At 36.9% G+C, this 13,373-nt stretch overlaps 1 protein-coding gene across 2 annotated transcripts; it reads left to right on the plus strand.

The window, feature by feature from the left end:
- The first annotated feature begins 3,728 nt into the window (after nucleotides 1-3,728).
- LOC131183252 (respiratory burst oxidase homolog protein A-like) lies at nucleotides 3,729-12,595 on the plus strand. Of its 2 annotated transcripts, none has more exons than XM_058153698.1 (15): nucleotides 3,729-3,864; nucleotides 4,060-4,772; nucleotides 4,862-5,021; nucleotides 5,344-5,392; nucleotides 5,998-6,111; nucleotides 7,421-7,843; nucleotides 9,062-9,448; nucleotides 9,538-9,633; nucleotides 9,787-9,902; nucleotides 10,332-10,499; nucleotides 10,596-10,755; nucleotides 10,858-11,055; nucleotides 11,143-11,271; nucleotides 11,401-11,479; nucleotides 11,567-12,595. In XM_058153698.1, exons 2-15 carry the CDS (start codon nucleotides 4,109-4,111, stop codon nucleotides 11,674-11,676), a joined length of 2,853 nt encoding a protein of 950 aa, XP_058009681.1. In that variant the 5' UTR covers nucleotides 3,729-3,864; nucleotides 4,060-4,108; the 3' UTR covers nucleotides 11,677-12,595. The 2 variants fall into 2 exon arrangements, with proteins under 2 accessions (XP_058009681.1, XP_058009682.1); XM_058153699.1 differs by having other exon boundaries at nucleotides 3,779-3,945.
- The last annotated feature ends 778 nt before the right edge of the window (nucleotides 12,596-13,373 follow it).

Below are 13,373 nucleotides of genomic sequence, written 5' to 3' on the forward strand. Positions count from 1 at the left end.
TATCCCAATTTATCCAAACATTTTGATTTAAATTCAAATTTGTCTATTCCCTATGACATTTATCTAATTCCTTTGAACCTTGAACATACATACCACCAATGTCTCTTCATTAATGTCTCTTCATTATAAAATCCTGATCCTAGGTAGGGTCACAATGTATGCCAAACTCTAATTGCTTTGGATTATATATTCTCATCTAAATTCTAATTCTTGAATAATAAACTCTTTCTTTTGACTAAGTCAAACTATTTAGGCCAGGAACTTTCTTTATCAAGAATAATTTAGATAGCATATGATTTTATCCCTATTTACTCATGGTAACGAATCATATCTTGAATGAATACCTATCTCCATATATAACTAGTTGGAGCTAACATACGCCTGTATACCATATATTATACAAGTATGTAAGTGGTATCAAACTCAAATCACTGATATACAAGATAACTATGTAATCTCGGGTCAAGAGACTATATGCAATATTATGATCTAGATGACAATATATTGACAATAGTAAACTCTATATATATGTCATCTATGCACCACTGGTTTGACCTACTTATTTTATAAGTACCCACTGTATTTGTCTCGACATCATAATGTTAGATGGCATGAGGCTCACCATTTGACTTTTATTAGTATCTCATACTAATCCGTGGAAACAAATAGAGGTGACAGTCTAATCAAATATATCATGTCCATCACAATATCCTTTACTGTGAGCCAACCCTGATAACACTTGTATCAAATAGTTTCGTCACTCATATTCTTAACTCTTTGAGAATGGAACTTCCAATAAGAAACTAAAAGATTGTTTTGTTAACCATAAACATTTTAAGCTAAATGAAACCTTAAAGTCATATGTTGGGAATTATGTTTACAACACATAACACTATGGTATTGTTCTAAGGCATACCACCAACAATCCATTCATTCCCTGTGACGACCGGACCTGGGAAAGCGGTCTGATGAGGGTGGAGAGTGGCATAAGAGAGTAAATTCCCGGTAGGCTTCTAGGATGGTGAGGCTACCTAGGGTAGTGGAATGCGGGGCACATGAATGAATCAAATCATACATTGAAATGGGGGAAACTAATCACTAGATGTGCCTTTTGGTGGAATGACCTGGAGAGATGGAAGAACTTTGAGGTTAAGCGTGCTCGCTTGAGAGAAATCCTAGGATGGGTGACCTTTTGGGAAGTTCTCAATTCCATCTATGGGACAAAACTGTGAGGCTCGAGATGGGGTGGGCCAAAGTGGACAATTCCTCTAGTGGTTGGAGTAGAGGCGTTACATATGGTATCAGAGCCGGACCCCTTTTGGTAGATGTGTGGTTCGAGGACGAACTAGGAGGAAGCTGGTGGGCTTGTGATGACCCGACCTAGGAAAGCGGTCCGATGAGGGCGAGGAGTGGCATAAGAGAGTAAACTCTTGGCAGGCTTCTAGGATGGCGAGGCTACCTAGGATAGTGGAATGCAGGACATAGGAATGAATCAAATCATACATTGAAATGGGGAAAACTAATCACTAGAGGCTCCTTTTGGTTGAATAGCTTGGAGAGTTAGAAGAACTCCAGGGTTAAGCGTGCTTGCTTGAGAGAAATCCTAGGATGAATGACCTCCTGGGAAGTTCTCCATTCCACTATGGGATAAAACCGTGAGGCTCAGGATGAGGTGGGCTAAAACGGACAATTCCTCTAGTGGTTGGAGCAGGGGTGTTACATTCCCATTTTTGAATCAATTTTTGGTGAACCAAAAGGAGCCTTAGTTTCTGTATAGATAATTATAACAAGATAAATTAATATTATTATAAGATAATTAGCTTTACCAAATATAATTAATATTTCCTCTTTTATTACATTCTCTTAAAATGGGAAGCACACCCTGCTAATAAAGATTATCTAATCCTGTCACATGTATATCCTTTATGTGTAAATACTAGCTAATGTATGCAATTATTAAGCTAATGTTAGGCATTGTAACCTCATTTGAGGTATGTTATTGCCTCATTCTCCATATTCCTTCAACATAATATATATATATATATATATATATATATATATTGAAGGAATATGAATATGTATATGTATAGAGCTCTATCCTAATCACACATGTATTCGTATTTACTGAACTATAAGTTACAATAATGAAGCAAGTGAAATAATGTTAATTAAACCATCATATGGTATCAGAGTAGGAATTGGCCTTACTGCCCATCACCAAATAATCTTCACATCCCAAGCTTTGATTTCCAATTTATTATCTTCTTTAAATTCTTCTCTTTCTCTTCCAAATGGTACTCATTATTTATCAATTAATGTAACACCTAGGCAAATCCCACATCGGCAAAACACGAGAGAGATGCTGGGTTTATAAGTTGGTGGTTCGTAACTCCTAGTGACGCGTTTTAAAACTGTGAGGGCTTCGGCCCAGAGCGGACAATGTCACTAGTGGGCCGGGCCATTACATTTGTGGTATCAGAGCTGCTCCGCGTGTAACCTTGATCGATGGTGAGGCAAACCTCAGCGAGGATGCTGAGTCCCATAAGGGGGGTGGATTGTAACACCCTAGGCAAATCCTACATCGGCAAAACACGGGAGAAATGCTGGGTTTATAAGTTGGTGGTTCGTAACTCCTAGTAACGCGTTTTAAAACCGTGAGGGCTTCGGCCCAGAGCGGACAATATCACTAGTGGGCCGGGCTATTACAATTAAACTATTATCGACTAACTACCTATTATGGCAAGCTCAGATTATGCCATTACTCCACAAATAAAACCTTAACACATGGTTGACTCGTCTTCCCCACCTCCTTAAACCCTAGTTAATAATACATCCAACTAGATTATCTGTCTTGGTTTCATCAAGATCATTTTGCTTTTAGCTAGCTTTTTCATTTGATTTCAAAGACAATCCTTCTTTAAATAATTGGAATGGAAATTACCAAGGAAACCTAGTAAAAACATGTAAAAATTTTCTCCTCGCGCGAGTTTTTGCACACAAATCCAACAACATAATAGGTAGCTCAAGCATCTTATAAAGGGGTCAAATTCCATTGACACCTACAAGAAACATGTGAAATCTATATTTGATTAGCTAGTAGCATTAAAGAGCTCCATCACTGAGGAATTTCTTATTAGTGATATTTTTAAAGTCTAGGAATTGTTTATCATAATTGCAAATGGAATCTCTATCTGTTGACTCATTTGTGCTACCAACGACACACTTTGCTACAGAAAAGAGGCTAGCTCAGAAAACTCATCCACGCCGTGGACCCTAAAGGCCTCATATCAACGGCCCCACCTCTAATCGCATGTCTAACTTGAATGTATAATATTCCTTCCACTTCCCCCTCCCCTCTCTCTCTCTCTCTCTCTCTCTCTCTCTCTCTTTAGGACCATTTTCTTTTCTTTCTTCTGTATCTCCTTTTTTCGACCCCAGCATAAACGCGTTATTTTGCGATGCACCATGATAACGAAAGCCATGACACAGAAACACCTAAAATAAAATGCATTCTTTATTATTATTATTATTATTATTATTATTATTATTATTATTATTTGTTTTCTTATGACATCGTTTTATGTCAATTTTACAGTAAATAAAAGAAAATTTTTTAAATTTATAAAATTTTTTTAAATTTATAATTACCTCTCTTAATAATATGCTTTTCAAAAATTGAACTTAGAGTTTTCTCTCTGAGAGTGCATCACTGTATTTATTTATTGTTTTAATTATTCAAATATTAATCTATATATAAGCAATGCGTTTAGGTGGGTTTATCGCTCTCATGTACAAAACATTTACTTGGCTCTTCCTCGGTCCCCAGGCCTGCACTCAGTCCCTCTCTGTCTCTCTCTTGATGTGGTACAGAAGCTTGTCTTTTTCTTGCTTTTTTCCATTCCCTATCAAGAAAATTTTCTCTCTCTAGAGCTGCGGACACCTTGTGTATGTCTTTTTTATTAGATTCCCAACGCGTTCAAAGATTAAGACAAATATATATACTTCCTTCACTTGATTAACAAATCGCTCGATCTCACTTTCCCTCTCCCGCATTAACAGGTAAAACCACCACCTTATACAACAACTGATACGTGTCGGATATCTTTCAATGAAGGGCTTACCGAAACATGAGCGCCGATGGGCCTCCGATTCCGTTCCCGGCAAGGAAACGTTCAGCGCCGGAACGTCTCCCGGTACTGACTTCAATCCTTCTGAAGAGTTCGTTGAAGTCACGCTTGATTTGCAGGATGATGACACTATTGTCCTCCGGAGTGTCGAGCCGGCCACGGTTATTAACATCGAAGATGGAAGTGGAGTCGCCTCAGCTGGAGCTGAAACTCCAGTTTCTGCGTCTGCATCGGCGTCGAGATCGCCGACGATCAGGCGGAGTTCGTCGAATAAGTTTCTACAGTTCTCGCAGGAGTTGAAGGCGGAGGCGGTGGCCAAAGCTAAGCAGTTTTCGCAGGAGTTGAAAGCAGAGCTGAGGAGGTTTTCTTGGAGCCATGGACACGCTTCGAAGGTGTTGTCGGCTTCTCCGAGCAATGATGGAGTTGGAAGTGGATTTGAGTCGGCTTTGGCTGCTCGAGCTTTGAGAAAGCAGCGAGCACAGCTGGACCGGACTCGTTCCGGTGCTCAAAAAGCGCTGCGTGGATTGAGGTTTATAAGTAACAGTAAAAGCAACGGTGTAGATGCATGGAACGAAGTTCAAAGCAATTTTGAGAAGCTTGCCAAAGACGGTTATCTTTATCGCGCCGATTTTGCCCAATGCATAGGTTTTTAATCAAACATTTTGAAAGCATTTCCATTACTTGTGAAAATCATGTTCTCTTTGATTTTTCTCATTTTATTTGACTTTTTGTAGGTATGAGAGATTCCAGGGAGTTTGCTCTTGAACTCTTCGATGCATTGGGTAGGAGACGGAGGTTGAAAGTGGACAAGATTACCAGAGACGAGCTTTACGAGTTTTGGTCACAAATCACCGATCAAAGCTTCGATTCTCGTCTCCAGATCTTCTTCGACATGTACGCATTAAACTATATGATTAATTTAAAACTTTTGAACTTTTTTTTCTTTTGACAGTAACTTTTGAACTTTATTATTAATTAATTAATTAATCCGCTGTTTAATTAATCAACACTACATTATTCGTTCAACTAAAAGATAATTCAAGGGTACCTGTTTATAACAACTTCACAGTCAACAGTGCTTGAGATAAGCAAGGACAAAACAGTCTTTTCATCCCTGCCAAAATTATTAAAAAAATAAAATTCTAGAATTTAATATTTCTTTTAGTTGAATGATTAATCTTATACTTCATGTAATCTTATTGTTGGGGTATCACAGGGTGGACAAGAATGATGATGGAAGAATCACGGAAGAAGAAGTTAAAGAGGTACTATTGATAATCATGCCTCTTTCGATATCGATTAAAATAAGCTTAATTAATCTTTGATTGATTAAGTGGTCTGCTGCTATAACGTGCCTGAATTAGCCATCACCATCCTGTCAGGTTCTGGCAAAAATAAATTATCTACTAGCAAAGCGACTCATATTGGCTTATAGCCTACAGGGTGTCATTTTGGTTATAATAATCACCGGTAGGCCAGTATTCGGTGGCCTTAACTCCGTGAAATTCCAAAGCTAACTACTCCATTATAATTAATCATGTTTCGATTTTTCTCCGTCTCTGACGTTTCCTTCTTCCCATATTGCCAAGGATCATATCTATAATTATTGGACATTCATTTAGTGAACTACGGGTCTTACTTTCAAGGTTCTGAGGTTGACAGATGGCATCTTGAATTTTCCAAATTTACCGCCAAAAGTTATTATTACGTTCTCAAGTGGGGTTGGTGGGGGCTTTTTAGTCAATTAAGCTCTCTCTCTCTCTCTCTCTTTTTTTTTTTTTAATTTTTGGTTTTCAATATATAGGAAATAATTGTTGAAAATTTTATTTTATTTTATTTTATTTTTTTGCTATTTGTTCAAAATTGTTAGATTATCATGCTAAGTGCATCTGCAAACAAGTTGTCAAGATTAAAGGAACAAGCAGAGGAGTACGCAGCTTTGATAATGGAAGAGTTGGATCCTGAAAGACTTGGCTACATTGAGGTGGGTCTTCTAAACACTTGGTTTCATACGCTTCTATTTCAATGTTACAGAGATTTTCGCACAATCATCTCCTTTTTACTTGCATTTGGGAAAAGCTATAGGGAATCTGCATTTTAATAAACTTAATAATATGTATCTATAGTATGGTTTCATTTTCATACAAGTTTAAATTTGTTTAATCAGGGCCATCTTGACCAGTAGTTTCGTTTTTTAATTGATTTTTGTATTGTAAAAATATTATTTAAAAAACGCACAGTATTTTTGTTAGACTGATTCTTCTAAAACTGATTCTTCCAAAGTCCATTGTTAGGCGAGTAATCACCAAATCTTCCAACAATTGGGTCAGGGTTACAATGTTGTTCAACCGTGCACCAGGATTAAATGCATTTGAAAATGCAGTTCTTGAGATGTTATATAATTAATTTGATTTAGTAAGCTATATCTATATATGTTGAAAAACATTTGGTAGTTGAACTGCTTTGAGTGTGCCTTTTGTTCTCTTTTTCCTCTCTCAACCCTATTTACATTCTTTCACAGTCCATGTGACTCCTTCGCATAAAAACAGGAATTTTTAAACAGACTAGCTAGTTATGTCAATCCTGTTAGGCAATATATATGAATATATAGGTTGCTTAGAATGACAAAAAAGCTGGTTTTTGCCGACGTTAACAACGCAAGATTTTAGTTTTACAAATAGTTAATAAAATTGATCCAATTTATTGTTCATCACCATTGCTACGTTGTTTTCAGTTGTCCCTATGCATTTTCAAGACCATTTCACACCATCACTTGGTCATCACCAACTCCCAACCAACCATCTACATCATATCTCAACACACTATCATTCAGAATTAGTTTCTTATGTCCTTTTGGTAGGGTTAGTATTAATTTATTTTCTGTCATTGTCATCTTTCTAGATTTTAATTTAAATTCTAAGTCATCAGGTAAATTATGCTTTAAATATAAGAAAAGGAGAGTTCGAAGGAAAAAGTTTATTATTCAGTATAAGGGTGTTATTATTTGCAATATTGAAGTGTCATACATGATCTATACTTCATGATTGATGATTTCAACTCACTTTCCTATCACGTTTTGGTCTTGGCATTCGTAGTTGGGTAGCCATGTGAGATAAGCTAATAGTAGCCTCTTTTTAGTCTTCGCCCACCGCATGTACGTATTTAACTATTACGCGTGCTGCATTGTCCGTCAATGATAGTGCAATAAGTTGACATGATTAAGATCCTCTTGTCCCGTGTATAATATTCACTTGCTGATATTTTGATCCACTGTTTGTTTGGTGCTGATGTAGCTATGGCAATTGGAGACGCTTCTTCTCCAAAAGGACACGTATCTCAGCTATAGTCAAGCGCTAAGCTACACCAGCCAGGCTTTGAGCCAAAACTTACAAGGACTAAGAAAGAGAGGCCCAATAAGGAGGTTAAGCGGGCAGCTAATCTACTTTTTACAAGAGAATTGGAGGAGAATTTGGGTTTTAGCACTATGGGTTTTGATAATGATCGGCTTGTTCACATGGAAATTCATCCAATACAAGCAAAAAAATGCTTTCAAAGTCATGGGTTATTGTCTCCTAACAGCTAAAGGTGCAGCAGAGACATTGAAGCTCAACATGGCTCTCATTCTCTTGCCAGTGTGTAGAAATACAATAACCTGGCTCAGATCCACAAGATTAGGTTACTTCGTGCCCTTCGACGACAACATTAATTTTCACAAGGTACATCCCAAATCATTTACCAACCCCTCTTATTGCTTCTATTGCTTATTCTATACGTTTATCCTTGGGTCCCATAGAGGAGACTTTATCTAAAAGTCAACATGATGGTCGGTCTTGCCATCTTGGCCCTGTACTTAAATATTCTATCAGGAATAGTGCATGTACACGCAGCAAAAGTTGACAAATGAATAACCTTCCATGCCCTAATATGTGGTTAGGCAGTATGTACTCGGTAGATACCACTCAAATTTGTCTGACTTAAAAAAAGGAAGCAAAGGCTGCCAAGATTACAGAAAATTATATGCTAATTTTCTCCAAGATTACTCATTTTTCTCCTCCTAATTAATTAATCTCGTAAGGATGTTGCTGTTCAACAAGAAGACCAACAAATGGTGAAACATTCATTTGAAATTTTTAAAATGGTATTTATAATAAAAAAATAATAATAAGTTTTTAATTACAGTAAAATGATTCACTAATTAATTTTACACTCTATTTAAGTTTATTTTCCCATAAAAAATAATACTATCCAGACTGAAATTAGGGGTAATCCTAAAAATAATAATGAAGATATAGATCTCAATTTGATTTTTGATTATAACTCAACAACATTCTTTTAATTTAGAAAACTTTTAGGCCAGCTAAGGTCCAAATCCTACCTTTAAGAAAACGGAAAATTTTAACAACCTTGTACAAAGTTAATTAAAACAACAAAAGGACCTGCTAGTTCTGGGATCCTCTGTTTCTCAAACAGTGCTCATCACATGTACTCTTGCCTAGGTATGAATTTTCCTTTAGGTGACAGACGTGCTTATCTGATTGCAAGTCATGACTTGTATGTATCTCCATCGGGTATAATTAGCTCGATAATGCATTCCTTTTCAATTTCTTTTCTTGGTTAAATGCACTTTCACAAATCTTCAGAAAGAAAATGCCATTTCACATATATTCCCAACGAGAAATCCCAAGATTATACTAATGCATAGATTGTATGTGTGTCTATTGTTGCAGATTGTTACAGTTGTGTGGTTTTTGGAATTCATGAAAGAACTACGATCCTACTAATTGAAATCACAATAATCAATGCATCTAAAAGTGATAGACTGTATAGAGATTCATATATGTTCAGTATTATGATATCCAAAAAAGAAATATTTTAATTTGAATGCAGTAGAGTACATTCATTTCTTAGTCTCCTTAATTCATAAATGTGAGCAGACTATTGCAGCCGCAATTGTAATTGGTGTCATTCTCCATGCTGGAAACCACCTTGCTTGTGATTTTCCGAGGCTGATAAATTCATCTGATCAAGAATATCAGAGTTATTTGCATGATGACTTTGGAGGACATAAACCCAGTTATGCTAAATTGGCTAGAGGGGCTGAGGGCGTGACTGGAATTTTAATGGTTATCTTTATGGCAATTGCATTTACGCTTGCAACGCGGTGGTTCAGGCGGAGCCTCATTAAGTTTCCAAAACCCTTTGATAGGCTCACTGGGTTCAATGCATTCTGGTATTCACACCACCTATTTGTCCTTGTCTACATCCTGCTCATCATCCATGGTGTATTCCTCTATCTAGTGCATAGATGGTACCTAAAGACGGTATAATTAATATTCTTTTCTTTATCAATTACAAGAATTTTATTGACAGTCATTGAAAACGTAAATTGAAGTTGAGTTCATGTCTGCAGACATGGATGTATCTTGCTGTTCCAGTTTTATTATACGCCGGTGAAAGAGCACTGAGATTTTTTCGTTCTGGCTTCTATACCGTCCAGCTTCGGAAGGTGAGTACAAGGTCCTAAAGGCATCCAATTGAAAACGCATTTCTGCAAATTTTAAAGCCAAGCAAATTTTTTGCCTCTTTGATAGTCCAAAGTTTCTCTTTGTGGTTAAGACGCACCATAACTTCTCTTTTTCTTCAATTGTAAAATATTTAGGTTGCAATTTATCCTGGTAATGTCCTCACATTGCAAATGTCAAAGCCTTCCCAGTTTCGATACAAGAGTGGGCAGTACATGTTCGTCCAGTGCCCTGCTGTTTCTCCATTCGAGTGGTAAGTCACTACCAATGTTCCTTATATCACTTCTTTTAGTGTTGGAGGCACTCTTGGTAGCTCTACCTCCTGTGCTACTGGAGCTGTCGTTATGCTAGCCACTTTAAGTGGTCCTGTGAGTGGGAGAAAACCTGTTAAACATGGCCACATGGCTAATGCAGTTTCTGTCCCTGAAACTTCCCCATCATATGTACATTGATACAATCTTCAATTTGGCTTTGGCCAATGATTGAAATTATACAATCTTCAGTTTGGCCTCAACAGAAATCCGTTGTGGCTTAACTGATGAAAATTTCTGTTGTGGTATAACATCCGTTGTGGCCGTTGTGGCAATTTCTCGTCCAGTTTATTTTTCATGAGTTTCTGATGGATTATACCATCTAATGCGAAGTGGTTTCTTTGCTTAACATAATTCGATTTTGCATCCAGGCATCCATTTTCCATTACCTCCGCTCCTGGTGATGACTATCTTAGTGTTCACATTCGGCAGCTAGGTGACTGGACCCAAGAACTTAAAAGGGTATTCTCAGAGGTCTGCGAACGTCCTGTAGCTGGGAAGAGTGGACTTCTCAGGGCTGATGAAACAACCAAAAAATGGTAAAGAATACGTCACTTTTACTTACATTTTTTAATTGGTCGTCCTAGCATTTGTTAGCACAATATCAGTTATTTAACATCATTATTTGATAACAGTTTGCCAAAGCTCTTAATAGATGGCCCCTATGGCGCCCCAGCACAAGACTACCGGAAATACGATGTGCTGTTACTAGTTGGTCTTGGAATTGGAGCAACTCCTTTTATCAGCATTCTAAAAGATTTGCTCAATAACATTGTCAAAATGGAGGAGCAGGCAGTAAGTAACCAGAAATTCTGCTCCAATTTTTCACTTTCTAACATGTTCCTTTTATAATCAAAGAAATTTGGAAAATCATATTTCTGATGCCTAACGTTTCAGGATTTGGGATCAGATATCAGTAGGACATCAGATTTAAGTGTTGGAAGTAATGATGCTTCGACTCATAATAGAACCTCTCCAAAACGAAAGAAGACTCTGAGGACTACCAATGCTTATTTCTATTGGGTAACTAGGGAACAAGGTTCCTTTGATTGGTTCAAAGGGGTCATGAATGAAGTCGCAGACATTGATCAAAGGGTATATCAATTTAGCTTGGAATCATATAATTATTTTGAAAGAATTTTCTATGTTTCCTTGATTGTTAACTATTTGTTTGAACTCCAGGGTGTGATTGAAATGCACAATTACTTGACCAGTGTTTATGAAGAAGGTGACGCCCGTTCAGCCCTCATTACCATGGTCCAAGCCCTAAACCATGCAAAGAACGGCGTGGACATTGTTTCTGGCACAAGGGTAAGATTTCTGATGTCAAAATCTTGTTTTCTTCCAACACCTTCTGTTGCCCTGCAATTTGATCACCACATCGCAATTCTAGACGAATCTTTTTTTTTCTTACTGAAACGTATCCAATTTTCTCATCAGGTACGAACCCATTTTGCAAGGCCTAATTGGAAGAAGGTTCTCTCTAAATTATGTTCCAAGCACTGTAATGCAAGGATAGGTAAGTGTATCTCTCAAAAAGCTCAAGTAAACAAGACCTTACTTAATTTTGCTTCTTTTAATAATATCATTGGGGTTTTTGGAGCAGGTGTTTTTTACTGTGGTGCGCCTGTCTTGGCTAAAGAACTCAGCAAGCTCTGCTATGAGTTCAATCAAAAAGGTTCCACCAAGTTTGAGTTCCACAAAGAGCATTTCTAAATTCTAAAGAGAAAATTGGGTTGCGTATATAACTTTAGTTTACGACCCTCTTCCCTCAATTCTTAACAACTCCACCTGCACAATAAGAATTTCTGAAGTTGTACAGCCTTGGGTTGAGAAAGGTCAAAAAGGGAAGCAACAGATCGATACAGACATACATAAATATCTATTCAGTATTTTAAGTGTATAGTACACCAAGCACATCCAGAAAATTATTGTGGGATCGATACAGACATACATAAATATCTATTCAGTATTTTTATTGTATAGTACACCAAGCACAGCCAGAAAATTATTGTGGCTGATGAGGTGACCAGGGGGTTTCCATTATAACCCAATGCTAGTTTATTTAGTGGTAGTGGAAAAACTAAAGCGATTGCAGTGGATCTGAGTGCGTTACAGCTACAATTGAGAGATTGGCATAATGGTAGACATCCATGCATGATTGGTAGACATCCATAAGTTGACACAAGAAGACAGTTTTGAAAAGGAGAGAGACTTTGAGGTAGGTTTTTTGTACTTTGATGTGGCGATTAATTAGATGGGTATATCCTTTCAATTTTACAAATTTTATTCTGGGAAGTGGTTTCAGAGAATCCTTCCGGAATTTCAATGCTGGCACCAGTCAAATCCACTCGCAATTTTCTTTAGTTACTCGATTAGAATAAGCAAATTATGTAAATGATATACTTTTGTCTTGTACTAATTTTTTTTCCTTTTCTGCCCATTCTTGATCAAGAAGATGTCCGAAAGAGGAATATTTATTTGTTTTTGTGTGGAACATTTTTGGGATACCAGGGTGTACGGGTCCATTGTGTGATCAAGTAATTAATTTTGTATTGGAATATTTGATAGATGATACTCAACATGTTTTTTCCGACTAGTGTTTATGGGACTAGCATATTGGAAACTCCTGAAATACTAAGCCTCTCATCAATCTATTTGCCAAACCCATTGATATATTATTAAGTTCATGGCACAAGATCCAACTTCCATTAATGAAGTTGAGCATTTGCTCCCTTCCACCAAACCAAATCGTTTTTAATAAGCAATTGAACTGAAAATAATTATAGAATATCCTGAACTTGTGCAGGCGATTTGCAAGATCAGAGCTTCAAGTAAGCATGGAGGTAAATACAGAGGGTGACACAACTTGCTGCTCTGACAATTGTTGGAGTATTTTCCTTTTCCCCTTTGATAGAAAGATCTACCCATCCATTTCTTTAGTGCTATCAACTTGATTGTGACAGAACTAGGGATGCTGAATATGGTTTTCCGACAACCTTCTCTGGTCTGGATGTTGACAAACTTCTCCATTGCATCTTTAATGGGTTATGAGTGGACTTGGTTATATTTGACATGATAAATAATAATGATTGACATGAAAGGAAAAAAAAAAAAGAGATTTTAAATTCAAATCTTTTTAATTTACAGTGAAAATTAAAAAAAAAATGTATCTCACTTTATCTATTGTTTAAATTTGTTTAATGAGTTCTATTTGTCCATTTTTCTACAATCAACGATTCACTCTTCTTTCATTGTCCTACTATCAAAATTGCCAGGTTTTTTTCGGTGTGCAAAATATTAGGCCAATAAGCCTTATTTATGGCATTTATAAAATTGTATCAAAGCTTCTTACGAATAGACTAAAATTTGTTCTACCATCAGTTATTAACGCAAACAAAGTGCGTTCATAA

Source organism: Hevea brasiliensis, chromosome 9, assembly GCF_030052815.1.
Source record: "Hevea brasiliensis isolate MT/VB/25A 57/8 chromosome 9, ASM3005281v1, whole genome shotgun sequence".
NCBI classification, from domain to species: Eukaryota; Viridiplantae; Streptophyta; class Magnoliopsida; order Malpighiales; family Euphorbiaceae; genus Hevea; species Hevea brasiliensis.